The 26674-nt window shown below is 49.1% G+C and overlaps 1 protein-coding gene across 2 annotated transcripts in view; it reads left to right on the plus strand.

Moving 5' to 3' along the window:
* TGM2 (transglutaminase 2) overlaps positions 1 to 26674 on the plus strand; it is a 55194-nt gene that overhangs the window by 5192 nt on the left and 23328 nt on the right. The window contains exons 2-4 of one of the 2 annotated variants that reach the window (XM_053394743.1): positions 6580 to 6759; positions 19013 to 19255; positions 21487 to 21605. In XM_053394743.1, coding sequence (XP_053250718.1) covers positions 6580 to 6759; positions 19013 to 19255; positions 21487 to 21605 — 542 coding nt within the window. Of the gene's footprint in view, positions 1 to 6579; positions 6760 to 8416; positions 8639 to 19012; positions 19256 to 21486; positions 21606 to 26674 lie in introns of those variants that run through there. The other variant, XM_053394744.1, reaches the window with a different exon arrangement.

Raw genomic sequence — 26674 nt, forward strand, 5'->3', positions numbered from 1 at the left:
GCTTACCTGCAGCGCCCCATGATGCCCAACAGCCCTCCGGGGTACTCAGTGTGCACCACCTCCCCTCCCTTCCTCCACTACTGTCTAGAGCAGCAAACTTGCTCCATTTTTTCATATAAGAGACCTTGACGTACTTCAAGATATTTTTTAGATAATATCTAAGCTTTGTAGGGACGCGGGTGGCGCTGTGGGTTAAACCACAGAGCCTTGGGCTTGCCGATCAGAAGGTCGGCGGTTTGAATCCCCACGATGGGGTGAGCTCCCATTGCTCGGTCCCAGCTCCTGCCCACCTAGCAGTTCGAAAGCACATCAAAGTGCAAGTAGATAAATAGGTACCGCTCTGGCGGGAAGGTAAAAGGCGTTTCCGTGCGCTGCTCTGGTTCGCCAGAAGCGGCTTAGTCATGCTGGCCACATGACCCGGAAGCTGTACGCCGGCTCACTCGGCCAGTAAAGCGAGATGAGCGCCGCAACCCCAGAGTCGGTCATGACTGGACCTAATGGTCAGGGGTCCCTTTACCTTTACCTTTAAGCTTTGTAGGTCACTTAGAGACATTTGAAGTACCGAGCAACTAACAAATTGAAGAAGTAATAAATAATAATGTTTTGGATGACAAGTTGCTCAAGAGACAGACAAGAAGGGGTCAATTGGGGGGGGTCACTTGTGTGTATCTTCACCCTGTATTGTGGCCCACAAACAGTTGGCTTGCATTCTTCCCCATTGAGTTGAGGATTAGGGTACGCTCTCTGAAAGGACCCACCTTATTGCTGTAATTTGAAGTTGTTTCAAACTGTTTTTCATATTGTGTTCTAATTTTTTGCAACCCGCCGAGTGTGACTTGAATCCATCCGATCTTGGCACCTCTTCCTTGTTAGCTTTGCTGGTGGTGACAAGCGATGACTTTGCCTCTCCTTCCTAGAATGGTCTGTTCTGCCCTGACTAATGGAGAGCATTGTGTCCTGTGACACTTTTCTTCAAGGTCAAGGGAAGAGGAAAGGTGGAAATGGAGAGGCAGACTCTGTTCCCAAAACAAGTAATTTGGGGAAATACTTCTCCCTTCCAGCCAGGGCTGGTTCCTTCTTCCATTCCCACCATCGCCAGATGGAAAATGCGATGGTGCCATCACAGGTTAAGCAGCAGAGACGGGGCTTTCACACTGAACACGGATGAGTCCTGCAAGGATTATGCCTGTAAGGTGGGAAAATGAGTGCATTATAGAATAGCTACATTAGAGGTACCTAGCAGGTGATTGTAAAGTTCAGAAAGTTTTGAGGACATTCCCTTGTATGCTTTCCCGTGGTTTTGCCATGATCCCACAAGCTGGGCAACTCCTGTTTTGACCAAAAGGAAAAGACTGTCCTCAGCTACAAAGCATTTAATTAGCATGCATTTAGACTGGCAGGAAATTTCAGGACATGGATAAGAAAACACTTTTTCTTGCAACACACCTTTGACTCGATGCAATGCATTCACAGTACTAGCGTCCCTTTTTTAAAAGTATCTTTTTAAAATGGTCTATTGATAAACAAAATAAACCAAACATAAAGAGCTTTAAGAAATCCTGTTACAGCTGGCTGAAAGCAGCCTAAAATTGGACAGTATAATTGAACTTGTTCCAAAAAGTTAACCAAAAATACCCGTCGCTCCATAAACCTGCTAGGCTGGTTTATATGTATTCTTTTGTAGCAAGTTAGCTTGAATGCTAGGGACTAGGGACTAGATTTTCTCAACCCACTTAGATATTGTAGGAGATAGGAGTTTCAGCTATCCTAAGTACCTGTGTTGCCTCTAAAGCCTAAAAGAGTTTGGGGACGGGGGGTCCCTCTGTTCTAGGAGCATCTAAATAAATAAATAAATAAATAAATAAATAAATAAATAAATAAATAATTTTTTTTTGTACTCCGCCCTTCCCGGTTTAAAAACCGGGCTCAGGGCAGCTAATAGCAAATATAAAACATTGATTAAAATGCAACATAAAAAGAGCATAAAATACAACATAAATGCAGTATCAATGTCAATAAAATTCAAAAAAGTCATTTTTTTGGGGGGGGGAACCCAGTCAGTAAACATCAAATGATCACCAGGGCTAACTGGCCAAGTTGGTCCTACTAGGGCCAGTGAGGAGACCAGGGAAGAGTTTAAATGTGGGGTCCCAGAAAGGGTTTTTTCATAGAAGAGGAAAGGGAAAAGGGAATGGAGGATCAGGCTAATTCAAAGTGAAGGCCTGGCGGAATAGCTCTGTCATACAGGCCCTGTGGAAGGAGATCAAGTCCTGCAGGGAGATCAAGTCCACCAGGTTGGAGCCATCACTGAGAAGGCCCTGGCCCTGGTGGAGGATAGTCTGGCTTCCTTAGGGCCCGGGACCTTTAAACTATGGTTATTCATGGACCTTAGGGTCCTTTGTGGGACATACCAGGAGAGGCGGTCTGCTGCCAATGCCCATTTTCCATTTGTGTTCCCAGCCTGAAGTGACATAGGTGGCATTTGGGAAGGGGCTCTTGATCAGTTCTGGCCCCCTGGCATTTGAGATGGCAAGAAGGGCAGAAACTGGGCCTCACATTTCTTCACAGAACTAATGAATGGAAACCAAACCTTATCAGACAAATCCTATTTAAGTACCAGGCAAATAGCTGCTTACTTGTTCAGGCTGCAGCTCTTTTAGTTCTGCTGGCTTATCTTTTCACAGTGGTTCTGAGTATTTGCATTTTGTTCACCTTGGCATCTGAGCTGGGAAGCTGGAATCAGTTCTGGACAAGAGCAGTATCTAAAGAAGAGATCTGCACTGTTGAAAAATTGCTGCTGGGCCAAGTTCAAGATGTTACTATTAGTCTATAAAGCCCTTAACAACTTGGATTACCTATGAGATTCCCCCACATGCATCCATGAGACCACTTCAATTGATGGTTCCACATTTATAAGAATTTGATCTTTCAGTGCAGTAGCACCAAGACTTTGGAACTCCTTGCCTCTTGATATCAAGCAGGCACCTTCAGTGTATTCCTTTTGGCGCTTGCTAAGAACATTCTTAGGGACGCAGGTGGCGCTGTGGGTTAAACCACAGAGCCTAGGACTTGCCGATCAGAAGGTCGGTGGTTCGAATCCCTGCGACGGGGTGAGCTCCCGTTGCTCTGTCCCTGCTCCTGCCAACCTAGCAGTTCAAAAACACGTCTAAGTGCAAGTAGATAAATAGGTACCGCTCCGGCTGGAAGGTAAACAGTGTTTCCATGCGCTGCTCTGTTTCGCCAGAAGCGGCTTAGTCATGCTGGCCACATAACCCGGAAGCTGTACGCAGGCTCCCTCAACCAGTAAAGCGAGATGAGTGCCGCAACCCCAGAGTAGTCCACGACTGGACCTAATGGTCAGGCGTCCCTTTACCTTTACCTTTAAGAACATTCTTGTTTAGACAAGCTTACTTAGAAAGTTGGTGTGAATTTTGACCTCTTTTAGTATTTTAGCTTTTTATGTTCTAAAATATGGTTACATTTATTTTATTTTATTGTTTTATCTTTTCGTAAACCACTTCGATGGCTTTTTAAAAATACAGTCAAGCAGTGTATAATTTTTATGAAATATCTATATAAATAATAACATTCACTGCCCCAAGGTTTGGTGAAAGCTTCCGGTTTGAAATGAAGTTGTGGCAAATTCATGGAGGAGGGTGGACGCGAGGGAAGGATCTGTCAAGAGCTGTCAGTCAAGGTGGCTTTCTGGGACAGACTAAGGGCTGATCCAGACTCCCTTCTGCAACCTGCTTTCCAAACACAGGCCAGTGCTTTAAAGTTCCATGTCCAAACAGGGGGATTTTTTTGGTCATGATTTACCACTGAATTGGAGCAAACAGCAATCTGCAGGAAACTCGATTGCAGTTTGTCCCAGTTCAGCAGTAAAATGTGGGAAACTGCTGGGACCAAAAAAAATCCACTCAGAAAGCTTTAAACCCCCAGACCTGTACAGTGGTACCTCTAGATGTGAACGGGATCCATTCCGGAGCCCTGTTTGCATCCTGAAGCGAAACCTGGAAGTAATGCGTTTCGTTACTTCCGAGTCGCCACGTAACTTTAACCTGAGGTATGACTGTACCTAGAAACAGGGCACACAAGGAGGTCTGGATGAGGCCAAAGTTGGAAGCCACATCCTGGGGAACAAGGGCAAGAATGGCTATTTCCTATTATTATTATTATTAAATTTTATTTATACCCCGCCCTCTCCGGCCAAGACCAGGCTCAGCGCGGCTAACACCGGTATAAAAACAATTGATTGAAATACAACTTAAAAACAAGATTAAAACACAACATTAAAATGCAGCCTCATTTCAGTAGGAACTCAAATCAAAAACTTTTTGGGGGATGAAAATGTCAAGTCTTCACCAAGGCCAGACTGTCCTCTGTGCCCCGGGACATCTGATCGGCCAGTGTGTGAAACAACACATTAGTCTATGTGGACCTTTGGTCTCATCCAAAGATGCTCTTTTTAATTTTTTTACTTAAGCTCTTATTATTTTAATACTAATGATGATGATGCAGAATTGGGAATACAACATTGCAAAACACCCCAGCTGCCAGACAACTGTGCGTCTAGGAGGTTGAAACTCCTGGAAAAATACGATCCAGCAAGCGAGAGCCGTTAAACTTCGCTTTGTTCCTTTCCCCGAAGGAAGGTGAAGAGGGGATGGGGGTCTGTTTCATGTTGGAAAGGAAGCAACAATAGCAAGGGGGTGATTAACACTCGCAACCAGCTGCCAGCAAGAGGGGGGAGGGCTCTTTCCAAAGAGGCCCCCATCCTCCCACTGTTGCTGCTCACAGGCTTGAACATCGGAGGAACATCCCTGGCCAGAAATATAAGTTATTTCCACCCCTGCGTGGAAAGTACCTAAGGATTAGGCCACACAAACACACTCACCCCTCCCTGCAGTTTCTCCACTGAAAGTTCCTCCAAAGGCTGCTTTTGGGTTTTTTTTAAAAAAAGGAAAGGTGTGAGAGATACAGTCATGGTCAAGTGGTTTGGTTTAACCCTCACCCACATTTTGATAACAACATGGGAAGATCCTGTTGGATCAGATTCCTGCATTACAGGGGGTTGGTATAGATGACCCTCAGGGTCCCTTCCAACTCTACAATTCTGTGATTCTATGATACTTCAATCTTGCATCGAGGAGTTCCAGAGATGCTGATTCCACCACCTACCTCAGCAGCCCAGGCCTGTTCCCTAAGCTGGTTTGATTCTAATGTGTTGTTGTTGAGTCGTGTCCGCCTCTTCGTGACCCCCTGGACCAGAGCACGCCAGGCCCTCCTCTCTTCCACTGCCTCCCGCAGTTTGGTCAGACTCATGTTTGTAGCTTCGAGAACACTATCCAACCATCTCATCCTCTGTCGTCCCCTTCTCCTTGTGCCCTCCATCTTTCCCAACATCAGGGTCTTTTCCAGGGAGTCTTCTCTTCTCAGGAGGTGGCCAAAGTCTTGGAGACTCAGCTTCAGGATCTGTCCTTCCAGTGAGCACTCAGGGCTGATTTCCTTCAGAATGGAGAGGTTGGATCTTCTTGCAGTCCATGGGACTCTCAAGAGTCTCCTCCAGCACCAGAATTCAAAAGCATCAATTCTTCGGCGATCAGCCTTCTTTATGGTCCAGCTCTCACTTCCATACATCACTACTGGGAAAACCATGGCTTTAACTATAGGGACCTTTGTTGGCAAGGTGGTGTCTCTGCTTTTTAAGATGCTGTCTAGGTTTGTCATTGCTTTTCTCCCAAGAAGATTCAAATGCACATCACTATAATTTAGAGCCTGCTTCTGTATTCACCGGAACTGTTAAGAAGAGGCTGCTGGATGAGGCCAATGGCCCATCTCATCCAGCCTCCTTTTCTCTCAGTGACCAACCAGATGCGTCTTCTGGGAAACCTGGAAGCAGGATCCGAGCACCAGAGCACCTCTCCCCTCCTGAGATTCAGAAACACCAGTGCCTCTGACTGTGGAGACTGGGCAGAGCCAATAACAACAACAGCAACAAATTTTATTTATACCCTGCCCTCCCCGGCCAGAGCTGGGCTCAGGGAGGCTAACGCCAATAAAATCACAGTAAAAACACAATTGGGGGGGGGAGGGGGAAAAACCCAATTTAAAATACAGGTTAAAATGCAATTTAAAATGCAGCCTCATTTTAAAAGTAGCCCATAGATCAAGACCATAAGGGGAGGGAAACATAAGGGTCAGACCGAGTCCAAACCAAAGGCCAGGCGGAACAGCTCTGTCTTGCAGGCCCTGCGGAAAGATGTCAAGTCCCGCAGGGCCCTAGTCTCTTGTGACAGAGCGTTCCACCAGATCGGGGCCAGTACTGAAGTTGAGACCAGTCTAACCTCCATGAGGCTTGGGACCTTCAAAGTGTTGTGTGTCCTAGGCTGCATACGGCTTTAAAGGTCAAAACCAGCACCATTGTGGCTTATAGCCCGCTCCTCTTCCCTGAATTTGCCTGATCCTCTTCCAAAGCTATCAAAGTAGGCGCCCACCCTGGCCTCCTGTGGCAGTGAGTTCCACAGCTTCACATTGCGCTGCCTGAAGAAGCACTTTCCTTCTCCTTTGTCCTTGTAGATCTCCAGCTAGAAACATGGGACCTGGAATGCGAGCGCAACAATCGGGAGCACCGGACCTCCGAGAACGGCAACGAGCGTCTGATTGTGCGCAGGGGGCAGCCGTTCACCATCACGCTGCACTTTTCCGGGAGGGAGTACCAGGAAGGCGTGGACCAGCTCACGTTCCACGTTGAGACAGGTGAGTCCTCCTGGATGCTCCTAACACATCCTCCTCCATCGTGCTGACTTCTGGACTTGGCTGGACCACAACTCCCAGGGAGGCTGGGCTGGTGCGAGTTTGAGTCCTGCAGCGTCTGGAGTGTGCTGCTCAAAATCAGTGGCAAGCAAGTAGACAGGCAGTGTTGCGTAGTGGTTAGGGTGCTGGACTGGGACCTGGGAGAGGCAGGGTTCAAATCCCTCTCCTCAGCCATGAAGCTCTTCCTGGGTGACCTGGGCCCAGTTACTGCCTCTCAGCCTAGCCTACCTCCCAGGCAATAAATTAATAAAGCAAATAAATCTGGTTGGACCCAGTGGTGGTACTGTAATTAAAGAGTTGGTCTGGGAGCTGGGAGACCAGGGCTCGAATCCCCTCTCTCTCAGGTTGACCTACCTCATAGGGTTGTTGTGGAGATTAAACGAGGGTGGGGAGCCATGTTTTCCGCTTTGAGCCCCGTGGGGGAAATGATGGGGTATAAATGCAAAAAATAAATATGGATTAAGGCAGCGCTGCTCTTAAGGTTCAGCCCGCTAAACTGTGCATAGGACTGAGCTGGACATTTTACAGGAATGTGAGAATCCCTTCTCAACATGCGGGCACCACAGGTCTGGATCTTGACCTCACCACACGCATCCTGGTCCTTAGCCCTCTCTGGTGTAAGCAAGCACTGCATTGCTGACTCATGCCTGGGAACTGGGTCTGAATGTTTTCCCCAGTCTCAAGGCTGCTTTTTAATGTGACTCTGGCGAAATGTCACTGGGGTGAAGTAGCTTTGAATGCTGCGGCCAAATGGGTGGAAGGGCTTGATGTAAACTGAAATAACAGCCTCAGACTCATAATAATACAGCTTGCAGTGGGGTCCAAACTTTTTTCAAAGAGGGCCAGATTTGATAAAGTGAAGGGCCGTGAGGGCCGACCAAAGAGCCAACCAAAGTTGTTCAGCTTTCTTCAGGGTTGAAATTGTTGAGTTGTTGTTTTTTAGGATTGAACCTACCAGGTTAAACCTACCAGTAGGCCGGATTAGGCCCCCAAAACAGATTTTGCACATGCCTTAAGGCTTAAGGGTTTTTAGCCCTTTAAAAACCTCAGTTTAAAAACCTCCAGTGAAGAAGACTTCACTGCTTTCTGAGGCAGTTGAGTTAGCATCTGCCTCTGCCCAGAGTGGCAACCCAGTTAGATGGGCGGGGTACAAATAATAAAATTACTATTATGATTATTACTAAGTAATTGTGCAAGGCCACTTTTGCTCCATTCCAATCCTGCCAACCATTTTTCATACTTTAATCAAAAACCAGCCAACAACTTGGTTCCTCCTTTTTTCCTTTCTTCCTGATTATTTTTGCCAAATTTCCCTTATTGTTCTTCTGTGGACAATGCAGCCAGGAAAGGAAAACATGGCAGAGGATGAGTGACTTCAGGCTCCGTCCCTTGCCAGGGTCCTCTCTCTCGCTTTGTTGTTGGGCTCAGGAAACGCTGGTGGAAGAAAGGGAGTCATCCTCCTGGAATTTTGCAGCAGCAACAGCCGGGCCCTGGAAACCCATTTCGTTTTGGCCGGTGGCTACAGAGGTGTTGCAAAAGCAAACAAGGGGGGACTTTTGCGGGGGAAGCAGAAATGGAAAGAAATTCTCCGGTTTGTGCAGCGAGAATGGGGGGAAGCTGTGCGGGGAGCAGCTGGAGGAAGAGGTACCTTTAAGATGATGGACTGGACTTGCACTGGTTGGGAAGCTGGGATTTGAAGGAGCGGAGTATGTTTAGCCAGGAAAAGAGAAGACTGAGAGGTGACACAAGAGCCATCTTCAAACATCGGATGGGCTGCCGTTTTCTCCTGCTCTGGAGGGGAGGACCTGAATCAATTATCCAGGTTTGTTGTTGTTTAGTCATTTAGTCGTGTCCGACACTTCGTGACCCCCTGGACCAGAGCACGCCACGCCCTCCTGTCTTCCACTGCCTCCCGCAGTTTGGTCAGACTCATGTTTGTGGCTTCGAGAACACTGTCCCACCATCTCATCCTCTGTCGTCCCCTTCTCCTTGCGCCCTCCATCTTTCCCAACATCAGGTCTTTTCCAGGGAGTCTTCTCTTCTCAGGAGGTGGCCAAAGTCTTGGAGCATCAGCTTCAGGATCTGTCCTTCCAGTGAGCACTCAGGGCTGATTTCCTTCAGAATGGATAGGTTTGATCTTCTTGCAGTCCATGGGACTCTCAAGAGTCTCCTCCAGCACCAGAATTCAAAAGCATCAGTTCTTCGGCGATCAGCCTTCTTTATGGTCCAGCTCTCACTTCCATACATCACTTCTGGGAAAACCATACCTGGAACCAATTATCTGACCAAATATTAGGAAGAAATTTCTAGTGGTGTGAGCCATTTGACAGTGGAACAGACTCCCTTGGAAAGTGGTAGACTCTCCTTCCTTGGAGGTTTTTAAGCAGAGGTTGGGTGGCCATCCTCCAGGGATTTATTGGCTGTGATTCCTGCATTACAGGCGGGTTGGGCTAGATGACCCTGGAGGACAGTTCCAGCTCCCTAGTTCTGTGATTCTAAGAGCCAGTATTTCTCTTAACCTCATACCTTCCAGCTGTGCCTGTTCTTTTCCCGTGTGAGGGCTCTGTTACTGTTTCCTGGAGTTTGTTGAAGCAGAAGAGTCCTGCCAAATAATTAGCACGTGAAATCCAGCCCTCAGCATTCCTCTCTGAACATAATGCTTTCAGACGGGGAGATGGCAATTTGACAGTGCAAAGACATCTTGCACTGTCTTTGTGTTAAGAACATAGAAAGATCCTGCAGAATCAGAGCAATAACACGTCTAGTCCAGCATCCTTTTTTCACAGTGGCTGACCAGATGATCAGTGGGAACTTGCAAGCAGCATTTGAGCACAAGAACAACACTCTCCCCTCCCGATGTTTCCAGCATAGCCATCCCAGCTAGTAGCCATCAATAGCCCTCTCCTTCAGGGATTTGACCAATTCTCTTTTAAGGCCATCTAAACCTGCCTCCTGTGGCAGGGAGTTCCATAGTTTAACTACGTGCTGTGTGAATAATGACTTTCTTTTATCTGTCCTGAATCTTCCAGTGTTCAGCTTCATTTTATGTCCTTGGGTTTTAGTGTTAGGAGAGAGGGGAAGGCCTTTCCTCCTCCTCTTCCTCCCCTTGCATCAAAACATACCAGATCCCGACAGAGACTTGGGGTTCATGAAATACCCTGAAATAATGTCCAAGAACAAAACAAATAGAAAAGCTGGACTCGTGTCATCCTCACCCTTGCAGCAACTCTGCAGCAAAAGAGAATTTGCTTTGGGGATTAACAGTTTAGGTGATTCCTTGCAGGGATTAATTGATACAGGGGTCCTTCCAGACAGATGTTGAATGTGCAACTGATGCTCTTCATAAACACAAGCACCTTTGCAGCATCTCCATGAAATCATGAGCATCAAATGGCAACCAGTATACCTCCCCCCCAATGGATTAGGTAAAGGTAAAGGGACCCCTGACCATTAGGTTCAGTCGTGGCCGACTCTGGGGTTGGGGCGCTCATCTCGCTTTATTGGCCGAGGGAGCTGGCGTACAGCTTCCGGGTCATGTGGCCAGCAGGACTGAGCTGCTTCTGGCGAACTAGAGCAGCGCACGGAAACACCGTTTACCTTCCCGCCAGAGCGGTACCTATTTATCTACTTGCACTTTGACGTGCTTTCGAACTGCTAGGTTGGCAGGAGCAGGGACAGAGCAACGGGAGCTCACCCCGTCACGGGGATTTGAACCGCCGACCTTCTGATCGGCAAGCCCTAGGCTCAGTGGTTTAACCCACAGCGCCACCCGCGTCCCTTCTCCCCCAATGGATTACCTGCTTGCAAATTAAGCTCCCACCTGTGATTCCTGCATTGCTGGGGTTGGTTTAGATGGCTCTTGGGTGTCCCTCCAAACGCTACAATTCTATGATTTTATAAATGCTCCTAATAAATGCCTCTGGCTCCATTCGTTCTCCCAGGTTTTACTCCACATGCCCTTTTGAGGCTGGGATGGGAGAAGGAGGGGAGGGGATGGAGGCTCCCCGAGGTCTCCGACCCCATTTTATCTCACAGCCTCAGGCAGCCGGTGGTGAGTTGAAGAGCCCAAGGTCAGGAAACAAAAGGAGGAAGCTCTCCCCTGACTTGGCCTTTCCCACAGTTCTCTGTGCGGCTTGCAAGGAAGGAGGACTCCCACTTCGCCCTTCCCTTTTCCAGAAAAAACAAAGAAAGCAAAGCACCCAGAGCGGAGCTCAAGTCTCAGCTTCTTCAGCCCCAGCTCCAGGGATTGATTCGCACACAGCGCCAAGAGGTCACTGCTTGGCTTTGCTTAAGAGGTTAAGAACATCAGACGAGCCCTGCAGGATCCGGCCAAAGGATCATAATAAAGAAATAATAAAGAAAATTTTATTTATATCCCGCCCTCCCCAGCTGAAGCCGGGCTCAGAGTGACTAACAACAATAAAATTAACACAGCATCCTAAAATCAATTCATTTTAAAATCAATTCAGAATCAAAATAATGGCAACCATTGGGCTAGATTTCTGTGAGGATTACCAAAGGAGGGGGGTCAGACTGTGCCTTGGCCAAAGGCCTGGTGGAACAGCTCTGTCTTGCAGGCCCTGCGGAAAGATGTCAAGTCCCGCAGGGCCCTAGTCTCTTGTGACAGAGCGTCCCACCAGGGGCCACAGCCAAAAAAGCCCTGGCTCTGGTTGAGGCCAGCCTAACCTCCCTGTGGCCCGGGATCTCCAAGATGTTTTTGTTTGAAGACCATAAGGTCCTCCGTAGGACATACCAGGAGAGGCGGTCCCCTAGGTACGAGGGTCCTAGGCCGTATAGGGCTTTAAAGGTTAAAACCAGCACCTTAAGCCTGATCCTGTACTCCACCAGGAGCCAGTGCAGCTGGTATAGCACCGGGTAAATGTGATCCTCTGGCAAGGACCCCGTAAGGACACCTGCTGGAGTTTCTGGGTCTGTCTCAAGGGCATCTTCCATATGAGAGCCCTTAAGATAATTGAAGATGGCTATCATATCTCCAGGCTAAACATACCCAATTCCCTCAACCGTTCCCCATAAGGCTTGGTTTCCAGACGCTTGATCATCTCGGTCACCTTCCTCTGCAAACCTTCCAGCTTGTCAAACTCCTCCTCAAATTGTGGCGTCCAGAACTGGACACTGTATTCCAGGTGTAGTCTGACCCAGGCAGAATAGGGTGGTCCTATTAAAGGTAAAGGGACCCCTGACAGTTAAGTCCAGTTGCAGTTGACTCTGAGGTTGTGGCGCTCATCTCTCTTTACTGGCCAAGGGAGCCAGCGTTTGTCCACAGACAGTTTTTCTGGGTCATGTGGCCAGCATGACTAAGCCACTTCTGGCGAACCAGAGCAGCGCACGGAAACGCCGTTTACCTTCCTGCCAGAGCGGTACCTATTTATCTACTTGCATTTTGACGTGCTTTAGAACTGCTAGGTTGGCAAGAGCAGGGAATGAGCAACGGGAGCTCACGACCTTCTGATCGGCAAAGGCTCTGTGGTTTAACCCACAGCGCCACCAGCGTCCCTTCCTATTAAAGGTAAAGGGTCCTATTCCTGAATCTCATTTCTTGCCATTGGAATCCCTTGGATTGGGTCCTGCCCTCCAGAGAGCAGGAGAAAACCAGCTTGCTCCATCTTCCATGGGACAGTCCTTCAGATATTTGAAGATGGCTCTCCTCTCACCTGACAGCCTTCTGCCCTGAACGACGAGGGCACCAGGGAAGACCTGACCTCAGGATAAGGGACCTTTGTGAGCAAGACCTCACCCATGAGGCTCCAACCCACGCCCTGATGTTTCGACCCACCCTTCCCAGAGCAAAGTGTACCAGTCTGGATTTATCCACCCAGGTGGTGAAAGGCCCTTTGTCTCTCCCCCAGGGCAGACCTCAGGTTCCAGGAAGTCTGGGCAGTGAGAGGCTGACAGGAGGGCCTCTTTTTTGTGCATGCCTCACCCACCTCGCTGTGCAAAGAGAAGGTCTTGTTGATGCGCCACCGGGGGTGGGATGGTCCGGTCTGTTGTGAGGCCGCAGGGTCGCGCATAAACAGATCCTGTGGGTTTTTCCGATGGAGAAGGGCCTTCCCTTCCCCCACCCTGTAATTCTTTGCATTTGTCCAAGGGAGGAAGAACACAGTGAGCTTGTTTGGGAAGAAGGCGGAGGAGAAACAGCTACTCCTGTTCCCCGGGGGGCTGAGTAATGGCTCCGGCGACTCAAGGAAGCCGTAGCCTAGCCTTGTTCTCACGCTTGAGTGTCCCAGCAGGATCACACACACACACCCCACTGCCCTGCTCCAAGGAGGGAGGGCAAGCAGGCTGCGCACACCAATGTGAGCTCATGTGTATTTTCTTACACAGACTCCAACTCTGTCCACAACTAGGGTGGGGGTGAGGAGCAGCGCAGGAGACTAGGACTTCGCTGGAGTCTTTTCAACAGAGGCTGGTCATCCATCTGTTGGGGATTCTTGAACTGGGAGTCCTGCAATGCACGGGGGTTGGACTAGATGACCCTCAGGGTCCCTCCCAACCCCCCTGCCGTTCTATGATCCACTGACCTCATAAGGTGGTGGACTCTCCTTCCTGGGAGGTGTTTAAGCAGAGGTTGGGTGGCCAGCTGTCAGGGATTCCCTGGCTGCCATTCCTGCTTTGCGGTGGGTGGGTCTAGAGGACCTTTGGGTGCCCCTTCCAATTCTGCCATTCTATGATCTTTCATATGAAGCTACAATGTCCCTCAGCTCGCAGGATGCCTGGAGCTAGAGGGGACATTTGAACCAGGGGGCAGCTGTCCAAAGTCCATTTGGGGAGCCCGGCAGTTGATATAATCTGGTCCTGGGGTAAAATCCTAAATAAACAACTTTGGGGTCAAATCCTTTAAAAAGCCCAACAACTTAGGGGTAAAGTTCTAAAAAAAGCTCAACAACTTCAGCAGCTTTGGTCGGCCCTCATGCATGTTCACGTCATCATATCTGGCCCTCTTTGACCCAAATCTGGCCCTGTGGCCCAGCCTTTGCCAACCTGGTGCCCTCAAGATCTTTTGGACAAGGGCTCACGCTGGCTGGAGCTGATGGGAGCTGTAGCACCTGAGTGGCACCTGAGCAAAGGGGTGTCAGGAGGTAGGAACAGAAGACCTGGGACCCATCAGGAAATGCCAGGGCCACCCCTACGAGTGCCTCTGCTCCAAGGCCCTTCTGTGGCACAAACTGCCCAAAATTCCTGCATTGCAGGGGGTTGGACTAGATGTCCCTTGAGGGTCCCTCCCTTCAACCCTGCAGTTCTCAGATTCTGAGTTTAGCGGACAGTCAGGAGCGGAAGTCTGTGACCAGCCCTGGCACTCTGTGAAAGCTGTGAATCATCGTGGGCAGACGGGCGGGGAGGGCAGGCGTGAAGCATGAGTCTGCAGTTCACCCCTTGCCGAAGTCTCTCCCTCTCCGTCTCGGGTGGAGCCTCAGAAGAGGGCAGAGCCTCTTTTTGCAAGGCTCCCTGTCGCTTGTGGGTTGCGCCTGGACAGAAGCAAAAGGGAGCCCTGTCTTCGGGGCATCTTGCCTTCTGACCACTGGCCAGTGGAAGTTTACAGCCATCCCTCAAAACAACCTGGCTATTTAAGGGCAGCCAGTGCAGGCTTTCCAGTACATAGTCCAGAAGGTCTGGGTCACCCCCAAGGGCTTGTCTCAACCACAGCACAATCATGGCACGCAGAATGCTGCAGCACGGTTGCTGACAGGGGAGGGGTATAGAGGGTGGAGTATTATTATTATTATTATTATTATTATTATTATTAGCCCCCATCAGCATATAACGCCTTTGCTCAGGGATCTGCACCGGTTGCTGATTTTGCTCCCAAGTCAAGTTCAAGAAGTTACTGTTCACATATAAATTGTGGAAACTAGGATTTCAGCTCTGAAAAACATCACATTTCGTGTGATAATTTCTGAAAGTTAATAAAGGTTAGTTTATTTAGCAATTGTATTTAATTTCAGAGCTTATGTGAAAGCTAGAGACCGGGCAGTTTAACCCTTTTGTTTGTTCCCTTTCCCCTCACAAAAAATACGAAAGACACACTTTTAAAGATTAAATAACTACTTTTCCTCACGGTGTCCTTGCACTTGTTAGATTAAATGCGTATGTACAAGGCAGGCAGGTCTTTCTTAGGTTAGTAATGCACTGCAGAGATTTATCACTGAGGCTAAAACTCCAACAGACTCTCACTAACTCGGAGTCAGGCAGCAGCAAAACAGAACAAACCGACTGATCAGTTGCTCTAGCAACACAAAAAGGCTATAATTAACTGCCATAACTGTGCCAACTTATGCAACCGCCTTGGGCACAAGGTATAGGATTGTCACAAGATTCTTTCTTAAAACGTTGCAGCCCTTGTAAGTATTAACCTTTGACTTTGGAAGGTCCTATCCCATATAAATCCCTTCGCAATTTGGGACCAGTTTACCCTTCCCCATATGCACCCATCTGACCTCTTCAAACTGTTTCAGCTGACCTAATAATAATAATAGTAATAATAATAATAATAGTAATAATAATTTATTGTTTATACCCCGCCCATCTGGCTGAGTTTCCCCAGCCCCTCTGGGCGGCTTCCAACAGAATATTAAAATACAAAACCTTAACATTAAAAGCTTCCCTAAACAAGGCTGCCTTGAGATGTCTTCTAAAAGTCTGGTCGTTGTTCTTCTCTTTGACATCTGGTGGGAGGGCGTTCCACAGGGCGGGCGCCACCACCGAGAAGGCCCTCTGCCTGGTTCCCTATAGCTTTGCTTCTCGCAGTGAGGGAGCCACCAGAAGGCCCTCGGCACTGGACCTCAGTGTCCGGGCAGAACGATGGGGGTGGAGACGCTCCTTCAGGTATACAGAACCAAGGCCGTTTAGGGCTTTAAAGGTCAGCACCAACACTTTGAATTGTGCTCAGAAACATACTGGGAGCCAATGCAGATCTCTCAGGACCGGTTTTATGTGGTCTCGGCGGCCGCCCCCAGTCACCAGTCTAGCTGCCGCATTCTGGATTAATTGCAGTTTCCAGGTCACCTTCAAAGGTAGCCCCACGTAGAGTGCATTGCAGTAGTCCAAGCGGGAGATAACCAGAGCATGCACCACTCTGGCAAGACAGTCCGCGGGCAGGTAGGGTCTTAGCCTGTGTACCAGATGGAGCTGGTAAACAGCTGCCCTGGACACAGAATTAATTTGCGCTCCATGGACAGCTGTGAGTCCAGAATGACTCCCAGGCTGCGCACCTGGTCCTTCAGGGGCACAGTGACCCCATTCAGGACCAGGGAGTCCCGTTCCACATTTGCAAGGAACTGATATTTTAGTGAGGCAGCCCCTCTTGACATCTGTCAGGTACCTTCACTGTCCGCTTTCCAGCATCTGCTGAAAACATGCTTGCTTAGATAAGCCTATCCAGATGTTTAGGAAGTTAGTGCAAGTTTTAATCTGCTCTTAGTCAATTGTTCTTTTAACTTTTTGCATGCCTCAAATTACTGTCCATTTTTCTTAGCCATCTTTTAACTTTTTGCAAACTAATGTGAGGTGTGTGTGTGGGGGGGTTGCAATCCCAGCGGCTTATACCTTTTATAAATCGCGTGGGATAATAAATGCCTCGCTGCCTTGAAAACATGGACGCTGCCGGTTATGGGACACAGGGCTCCCACGTTGCATGAAAGGTGTCTGTCTGGAGGTTGTAACCCTTGTCTGAATTTCACCTTGTTAACTTGTGCTGGGGAGGAAGCGATGGCGAGGGAATCACCTTACATGGCAACATGCTCCCTTGCTCAGATTTATGGGCTTGTGGGATTGCCGGAGCAAAACCGCCGGCAGGGTGAGGCCACCCGAAATGTGTGCATTGGTTCAGGAGTCTATTTATTGACACGGAATTACGAGGGACAGGGCTGGTGCACAAAGCATAGCTTTGATAAATCTGCTCCGCCAAGGACGCCTCTCCTTTGCTGGCCTCGTCCAGTCCTGCATCAGCCCACGATCCTGTTGTCTCTTAGCGGTGGAACAGCTTGCAACCTTGGTGACTGGGGGTGTGATCCTCTGACCCTCAGGAGACGCAGCTCAGGTATCCTCATCAGTCATCAGGAAAACCTTCTCCTTCCCAAGCAGCCACACCCTGGAAAAAATGCTGGAAATAAACGCTCTCCAATAAAGACTCTTCAAAGGAACAAACCTCGCAGCCCATCTGCACTTCTCCTGCTCTTGAGACACAGTGCTGTCTGTCAAGGTTTTGCCTTTTGCGGGCACACGCGCTAAACCCTGTCTATGGTGCCTTCCCCATTATCCCAAATGGTGAGACAAGAGACCAGAGTATGGGTTCAAATTGGCCACAACTTTATTGCACTTCAGAAGTGGGCAACTTGGCACAGGCCTTGGCAGGTAACCCTCTCAGCCCGTTTGGCTGAGGATATGCAGGCAGTTGAGGCCCAGCGAGAGGGCACTGCAAAGCGCAAACTTACACAGCATGTCCTTCCACTGACCTCGCCTGGGGAGTTTGACCTACATGCTGCCGCTCTAGGGCCAGGGACTCCCGGTTTGCCCTTTAAGGGGCCCTGCAAGCACTGCCACATGGGGAGGGAGCATGAATGCATCCCCCCCAACTTGATGTTAGACTAAAGGCTACCTTGCCAAGTCCCACAACCAAGGACCCTGCAACCTATACAGTCCCCAAGGTCTTGTTGCAAGTCATAGAGCCAGAAGTCATTACCCAGTGGGGTCAGGTGCACCCCGTCCCCCCGGAATAGGTCAACTCTATCTGCTGTGATGGTGGGATGTGGGATAGAGAACCCACCAATTTGCTGCATGGTGTTGCGCATGGCCCTGTTAATTTTACTCACTGCATAATTAATGCGAGAGGGATTGATCCTGGAAGGAAGAACAGCAAAAGAGGCTTGAGCCAAAGGGTCAGCCTCTTTTCTTTTGGCCTTCAGCCCACCCCCTGCCGGCCATCCATTGTCCTCCCTGGCAGAGGGTGAGTCAAAGGCCAGCTCAAGCAGGTGGGTGGCACCCGCCCAGGTGAGCCCCGCTCGGTGCCGCAAACCCCGCCCACCTGTGGGGAAGGGAGGGCGGATATTACTCCATTGGCCCCTGAATTTGGCTTTTTCCTCCCACCTGTGAAGCCAGCAGGGCTCTTTTCTCTGGGGCTCTTCGACCCCACAGGCTTCAACTGGTCCAAGCCCTCTTTCCAGGGAAACGTGGGAACTATAGTTCCGTGAGGTGGATCGGAGTCTCCAAATAACTCCCACCACCTTTGGCAAACTACCATCTTACCATCAGAAAGTAGTTTCCGGGGTTTAGTTGGAATCTCCTTTCACAAAATCATAGAACTGTAGAATGGTCGACTTGGACAGGGACCTTCAAGAGTCATCTAGTCCAACCCCTTGGCAAACTACAGTTTCCATGATTCTTTGGGGGGGACCCTATCTGTTAAAAGTGGCATAAAACTGCTATAAATGTACCATGTGGGAGAGGTTCTGCTTGCTTTGGGTCTGATGGCTGATGGCTTTTAAACTGGGAGTGGCTAAGGTCGTCCGTTTCACAGCTGAGCAGCTCTTTCCATCAGAAAGTTGTTTCCGGTGTTTAATTGGAATCTCTTTCACAAAATCAGAGAACTGTAGGATGGTCGATTTGAAAGGGACCCCCAGGAGTCATCTAGAATCAATTTGATTCCCTCCCCCTCTTCTTTTTTCCTTTCCCCTCCTGTGATGGAACTCCTATTTGGGGACTTTTTTCTGGCTCATTTAGGACCAGTCTGGAAAGTTAGCCTTGGTGAAGACTTGACGTTTTCATCCCCAAAAAAGTTTTTGATTTGAGTTTCCATTGAAATGAGGCTGCATTTTAATATTTTAATATTTTAACGTTTTAATGTTGTATTTTAATTTTGTTTTTAAATTGTATTTCAATCAGTTTGTTTTTATATCGGGTGTTAGATGCCCTGAGCCCGGTCTTGGCTGGGGAGGGCGGGGTATAAATAAAATTTATTATTATTATTTATTATTATTAGTCCAGCCCCCTGCAATGCAGGAATCTCAGCTCAAGCATCCCTGACAGATGGCCATCGAACCTCTGCTTAAAATCGCCCAAGGAAGGAGCGTCCGTTCCACTGCAAAGCGGCTTTTGCTGTTTGGCTGCTGCGTTCTGCACCGTATCCCTAGTTCATGCGCAGAGAGCTCTGACCACCAGCCTGTTTTGCTTCCTCCTCCTGCAGGGCCCTGCCCCATCGAGACATCGGGGACCAGATCTCTCTTTCCCCTTTCCTGCTCTCTGGGAGAGGCTGTCTGGAGCTCAGCCGTGGAATGCCAGGAGGGGACCTCTCTTACTCTGTCCATCTCCTCCCCTCCTGACGCCCGCATCGGCCGTTACCGCCTGACCATGGACGCTGCCACTGACCATCAGGGCTCCAGCTTCAGCCTGGGTGAATTTGTCCTGCTCTTCAACCCTTGGTGCCCAGGTAGGTGATTGCAAGCCTTGGCAAGTGCTGAAGGAGCCTGCCCTCCAGATGTTTTAGACTACAGCTCCCTTTAACCTTGGCCAGCACCGTTGCGCTGATGCTGCCACCCCAAACATCTGGAGAAGGACACGAGGTTGGCAAAGACTAGGTTGCAGTGACCAGCAATGGACAAGGGTCTTTTGCAGTCCTGCCTGGAATTGGGGATTGAAGCTCCAACCTTCTAGCCATGGACCGAGTGGTATTAGAGCGTGTGCTCTGTGTGCAGAAGGTTCCCAGTTCCGGTCTGTAGGGACTCGAGTTTAAAGGGATCTCAGGCCGCAGGGCTGCAGAAGCCTGGGACAGTTAGAAGGAGAAGGCAGACCCGTTTGGAAGGAGAGCTGGCTTGGAGAGAGTTAGACCATTGGTCTATCTACCTCAGTATTGTCTACACGGGTGGGCAGCATCTCCTGCTCCCCCACTGCCTCCTCCCCCACACAAGGCTTTGTGTTTCTAGTGCAGGGAGACCACATTCCCCAGCAAACTCCGCTGAAAGCGTTACAGTTCCTCCCCTTATTATTGCAGTCTTGCACATCCTGACCTGGGCGGCAGCACTGCTGGCAACGCTTTGCATTTCTGTCGTGTCACGTCTTTTCAGTATCCCATATGATGCTGATGATGAGCATTATCTTAACACCTTTGTCTGTGTCAGTGTTCAAAGGTTGAAATGCGCCCACAGGGTTTGGATGCTAAAGTGGAACAGACACCAGAGGAAGCAGAGCAAAATGGAGGATTATTTTAGATTCCAACTAAGTGTTCTGGGTATAAGCTTTTGTGTGCATATCTGAAGGTATCCGAAGAAGTGTGCATGCACAGAAAAGCTTATATCCAGAACAAACTTACTTGGTCTCTAAGGTGCTACTGGACAATTTTTTTATTTATTTCGACTGCGTCAGACCAACACGGGTACCTACCTGAATTTAGATTCCCTTTACTTGAAGGAGCAGCTGGAGCAATCTGCAATGTTTGCTCCAAGATTCTTTGCCATGTTGCTGGGGCTCTGCTCCCAGGTCATCCCACTGTCCTTGGTGACATCAGAAGGGATCTGTTTTCTCAGTTTCTCGGCTTTCCCAGAGACAGTGCAATGCAGTGGTTAGAGTGTTTGCCTAGGACCAAATCTCCCACCCAGCCACTTGGGTGACCTTGGGCCAGTGCTTGCTTCTCACTCTAACCTACCTCACAAGATTGTTGTAGGGGTTAAAAGAAGGCTAGAATCACGTATGTGGGTGGCGCTGTGGTCTAAACCACTGCGCCTCTTGGGCTTGCCAAAAAGAAGTTCAGCAGTTCGAATCCCCGCGACGGGGTGAGCTCCCGTTGCTCTGTCCCAGCTCCTACCAACCTAGCAGTTAAAAAGCATGCCTGTGCAAGTAGATAAACTGTGGCGGGAAGGTAAACGGTGTTTCCGTGTGCTCTGGTTTCTGTCGGTGTCCCATTGCACCAGAAGCAGTTTAGTCCTGCTGGCCACATGACCACAAGCTTTCTGTGGACAAATGCTGGTTCCCTTGGCCTGAAAGTGAGATGAGCACCGCAACCGCATAGTTACCTTTGACTGGACTTTACCATCCAGGGGTCCTTTACCTTTACCTTTTACCTGGGAGGAAAAATTGAGCTATAAACATTACAGGTAAAGGTAAAGGGACCCCTGACCATTAGGTCCAGTCATGACCGATTCTGGGGTTGCGGCGCTCATCTCGCTTTCTTGGCCGAGGGAGCCGGCGTACAGCTTCCGGGTCATGGGGCCAGCATGACTAAGCCGCTTCTGGCGAACCAGAGCAGCGCACGGAAACTCCTTTTACCTTCCTGCTGGAGCGGTACCTATTGATCTACTTGCACTTTGATGTGCTTTCAAACTGCTAGGTTGGCAGGAGCAGGGACCGAGCAATGGGAGCTTACCCTGTCACGGGGATTTGAACCGCCGACCTTCTGATCGGCAAGCCCTAGGCTCTGTGGTTTAGACCACATTCTAGTCCTCATTAATCCCCACAACAGCCCTGTGAGGTAGGTTTAAGCTGCGAGGCAGTGACTGGCCTCCAAGGACAGACACCATGAACGTTCATGGCCGAGTGGGGATTCGAACCCAGGTCACCCCGGTCCTAGACTAACGCTCTAACCACTACACCACACGGCCTCTCCCCCATCCCTCTCCTCCGAGGCCTTTTCCGCCTTCCTCTTCTGACGGCATCTTTTCCCCACAGCGGACTCTGTCTTCCTGGAGAGCGAAGAGCAGCGTGTGGAATACGTGTTGACCCAGCATGGCCAGATCTACCAGGGATCCAAGGATTACATCTACTCGATCCCATGGAACTTTGGCCAGGTGAGTTGCTTCCTTGCCCTCTGCTGCCCTTTTGCGAAGCACGTGGGGAGCAGGAAGAGGGGCCCAAAGGATCCATTAGTCCAAGCCCCTCTGCACTTGGTTGAAAACAGGCACTCCAGGAGTGTAAATGGCACCACACCATCAGATACCTGTGCAGAGAACTTGCCTGTCTATCGTCCTCTTAGAGAATGTTCCACAAAATAGAAGAGAGGCAATATGAGGAGTTTCTGGCATATACCCCCTTGGATGGAGAGAGAGAGAGAGCGTGCGCAAAAGGCTGAAATTCCTCAGCAAGCTTTAGAAAACAAGGTCACAGAGGAGACTGAAGTGGATCAAAACATTTTCACAACACTCTGCAGCTCTTCAGGCAATGGGTTTCAAAACAGCTCTGTCTTCTGCCCAAAGGGCTCCGTCTCTGATGCCCTATGCCAGAAGTGCTTCCATCATTCATCCATCTGTCTTTGCACCCACTCAGAGATTACTTCGGCTCCTGTCATGCTGTCCACTTGCACAGAAATAATCCAATTCCCCCCAGAACCCGAAGTTTCCAAAAGCTTTGGGTGGATGACAGTAGATTTAAAAGCATATGGGGTGAGTTTTTAAAAACGTAACCCTTACAAAGGTTTAGAGAGGAGAGCGTGGAAATGGATCTGCCAGAATGATTTTGTTTCCTTTTGGAGAGTCAGGGCAGATGAGAGAATGTGCTTCTTTGCAAAGCACCCGGTCAAACCGCCGCAAGTTCCAGTGATGGCTGCCAACTCTGAAGGGTTTAAGTGGGGATTAGATAAATTCATGGTGGATGTAGCTGTCTTTGGCTATAAATATACCAAGAAAAAAAGCAAACCAAGAACTCTGGCCAATATAAGTTTCAAAAGTGGGAGTGGTCCCTACTTGCAAATCAATAGTAAATTGTAACAATGATTCCAGCTGATGAAGATGAATACGTCGAAACAGGGCCCTGTCCTGGTTTCTGATCCATTTCTGACTTCTGCTCAATGATTGAAACTAAGATCTTCACGTCAAATCTGACTATGGACTAACATGAACTTATCTCTACTCATAAACTCTTATCTTTAAGACTGTAACAAATTATTGTGTTATACATATCCTTAGGAGTTTGAGTTTGTAATCCCTGTTTGAGTTTGTAATCTCTGTTTGAGTTTGTAATCCTTGTCAGAATACATACTTTTGAATCGATTAGTTTTTGTTACAATTGACTATTGATTTGCGAGTAGGGACCACTTCCACTACTGAAACTTACATTGGCCTGAGTTCTTGGTGCGCTTTTTTCTTGGTATATTTAATAACAAGAACTCCAAGTTATTTGGCTATAAGTCACAATGTTCTACCTCCAGCGTCCAGTGTGGGAATTGCAGACGGACAGAATTATTGCACCCCGGTCTTGATAGCGGATATCCTGTGGGCATTTTGTTGTCTGCTGGGAGAACAGAGTGTTTGACCAAATGGCCTGATCCAGCAGCAAAGCTCTTCTTATGTTCAGGCAGTTTAAACAGAACACTCCGAGTTATATGCTGTTATTTGATCATTTTGATGCCTGTGGGAAACCTGCCAGCCGGACCCAGGCACGAGATTCCTCTCCACTCCTGCAACTTCCAGCAACTGGTATTCAGAAGCATTGCTTCCTTCGACCGTGGAGGCAGAGCAGAGCCATCCTGGCTAGGAGCCATCGGTTGTCTCCTCCTTCTCCATGAATTTTTCTAATCCTCTTTTAAAGCCACCTAGGTTGGTGGCCATGACTGCCTCCTGTGGCAGGGAGTTCCATAGTTTAACACAATGAAGAAGGACTTCATTTTATCTGATGCCAATGGTCTTTTAAATATCACGGTCCTGTATACCTGTAGGAGCATCCCCACCCCCATAATTCAGCCCAGACACTGAGTTCCAGCTCCGAGGGCCTTCTGGCAGTTCCCTCCCTGCAAGAAGCCAAGTTACAGGGAACTAGGCAGAGGGCCTTCTCGGTAGTGGCGCCCGCCCTGTGGAACGCCCTCCCATCAGATGTCAAAGAGAACAACGACTACCAGACTTTTAGAAGACATCTGAAGGCAGCCCTGTTTAGGGAAACTTTTAATGTTTGATGCATTACAGTATTTTAATATTTTGTTGGAAGCAGCCCAGAGTGGCTGGGGAAGCCCAGCCAGATGGGCGGGGTATAAATAATAAATTATTATAATATTATTATTATTATCACAGAAATTCATCTCAAATGGGTAAAACCCAACAAGCTGAAACATACATACTGAGGACCTTTCAGGGCCAATGAAACAATCCCACACATTTCTGGATGTGAAAATGCTGACTCCAGAACTTGCAGGAACCAAGAGAGAGAGGGGGGGGGGCTATAGATCATTGAACCCAGTCAGGGTCAGGGAAAACTCTGCATAGCTTGCATAGCATTGCACACTGGAGTCCAGATTTTGTATCTGTTCGCAGGAGCAACATGACCCACATGAAATTCTGTGCATGCAGAGTCATAAAAGATGGGCATGCCTTGGGTATGTGCGAGTCTGGAGATGGTGTCCCCAAATGTTTGGTTTGGACTGTGGGAGGCAGGGCCGTCTAGCAACAGAGCTGCACAGCTGAGGGGAAGCTGGTGGCTATCTAGATCAGGGGTCAGCAAACTTTTTCAGCAGGGGTCCGGTCCATTGTCCCTCAGACCTTGTGGGGGGCCAGACTATATTTTGAAAAAGAAAAAAAATGAACGAATTCCTGTGCCCCACAAATAACCCAGAGACGCATTTTAAATAAAAGCGCACATTCTACTCATGTAAAAATACACTGATTCCCGGACCGTCCGCAGGCCAGATTTAGAAGGCTATTGGACCGGATCCGGCCCCCAGGCCTTAGTTTGCCTACACATGATCTAGATCAGTGGTTCTCAACCTGCGGGTCCCCAGATGTTGTTGAACTACAACTCCCATCACCGTAGCTAGCAAGGCCAGAGCTCAGGGGTGATGGGAGTTGTGGTCCAATAACATCTGGGGACCCGCAGGTTGAGAACCACTGATCTAGATAGTCTGGCTGTACCATTAAGCAGCTGGCTCAGGTGGCAGTTGCTGCAGAGTGGGCAGGAACAGGGAGGTATTTGAGCATATTTCGCACGGCCAGCTCTAACCTAGCCAGCATCTCTTGGACGTAGCAAAGGATGCTGCCCACTTGACAGCGTTGAAATAAGATGCAGCTGGCAATCTGGTGGGCTTTGACCATGGGATAAGGAGAGAGGGAATATCTTGTCCTTTGCCTCAGGCAGCAAAATGTCTTGGGCAAGTCCTATTCTCCAGCCCTGAGGCAACAATGCAGGACACCATCCATCTCCAGATTCAAGCACATGATAAGGAGAGAACAGAAGGTCCTCAGCCAGAAACAACCATGTTGCAGGCACTTTTAGAGCCAATCTAATGCCTTCCAGATGTTTTACGCTACAACTCCCATCAGTGCTGGCTAGAGAGCACCACGTTGGCAAAGGCTATTTTAGAGGATAGGATGGCAAGTTAAGCCAAGATCTCAGAGTCCTGATGATCATCACAGGGACATGTCACCTTGGGCAAAGCTGTACCCCACAGCCTCAGTTCCTCCGTTTGTGAAATGGAGCCAAAGATAACACACTTTGCACTGTACAAAACGTTCATCATCACATCACCCAGTCCAGCATTCCTGGAGCTCTCCAGTACAAACAGGAAGCAAATGCAGATATTTAAAGCGAATAAAAACAGATCAAATCCATATACAGCAAGCCTGCACATGAGGAGAAATCAGATAGTCTAACACTGATCCGGATGACAGCCAAGGACAAGAAAGGGAGGAAAACACCACAGCATTGGGGCGAGATCTGCCTGGGGAATCAGCAGTGTGCTGGGCAATTCAATGGCTGTCAGGCTTGATCCAAAAGTCTCCTTTTGGGTATGGTGGCCCCATAGCCACACAAAAAATTTTACAGAGCAAGGCAAGGGCAGGTGCTGAACATGGCTCCCTCTGCCCCAGATGCCCAATAGGAAACCCACAAGCAAAGATCAAGCACCAGAACAACTCTTGTGGCTTCCAGCACCTGGTATTCATGCGCATTGCTGACTCCGACTGCGAAGGCAGACCATAACTCTCCTGGTCTTCTTCTGCAGGAATTTGCCTAATTCTGGAGGGCTTCAGATTGGGACTGTTCATTGAGCCAAACTGCGCTTTGGCTCACAGCTGCCCCCTCCCCTCCTTTCGCCTTTCTATGGGGCCAGAACAGGGGGAAAGCTGCTCCCTGGAGTTCTCCGTTCTTATCTGAGGCTTCAGCGAGCATCTAATCTCTGCTGCACAAACAGGCCAGAGGCATCCTGGCTGGCTGTCAGCCTGCCCAACTCCTCTTCCTGGACTGCGAGATAAAAACCGCTGCTGACGCCTCCAGCCGAGGCAGCCAGTCGTTGCTCTCTCCGATGCCTGAGAAAGTCCTTCAAAGTGGCGTCCGCTGCCACTCTCGGTGCCAGACTCACTTGCCCTCCGTAGGCTCTGCAGCCGTGAATAAAATGCACATCAGGCTCTGCCAAATTCCTGGTCATTGTGGCTTTGAGAAATGGGACCCCACTGAAGGATTTTCTCCACGGGGCTCCTAGCCAGGAGGGCTCTACTCTGCCTCCACAGTCAGAAGCAGAGGTGCTTCTGAATCCCAGTTGCTGGAAACTGCAGGAGTGGAGATGGGTCCTGTGTTCGAATCCTGCCTGTGGGTTTCCCAATAGGGGCATTTGAACTGGTTGGCCACGGTGAGAACAGAATGCTGGGTGGAAAGAGCTGTTGAATATCTTCCAACATTTCTCCAATGAAAATGGTTGTTGTTGAGTTGTTTAGTCGTGTCCGCCTCTTTGTGACCCCATGGACCAGAGCACGCCAGGCACTCCTGTCTTCCACTGCCTCCCGCAGTTTGGTCAAACTCATGCTGGTAGCTTCGAGAACACTGTCCCACCATCTCGTCCTCTGTCGTCCCCTTCTCCTTGTGCCTTCCATCTTTCCCAGCATCAGGGTCTTTTCCAGGGAGTCTTGTCTTCTCATGAGGTGGCCAAAGTATTGGAGCCTCA

This window comes from Podarcis raffonei, chromosome 6 (genome assembly GCF_027172205.1).
Source record: "Podarcis raffonei isolate rPodRaf1 chromosome 6, rPodRaf1.pri, whole genome shotgun sequence".
NCBI classification, from domain to species: Eukaryota; Metazoa; Chordata; class Lepidosauria; order Squamata; family Lacertidae; genus Podarcis; species Podarcis raffonei.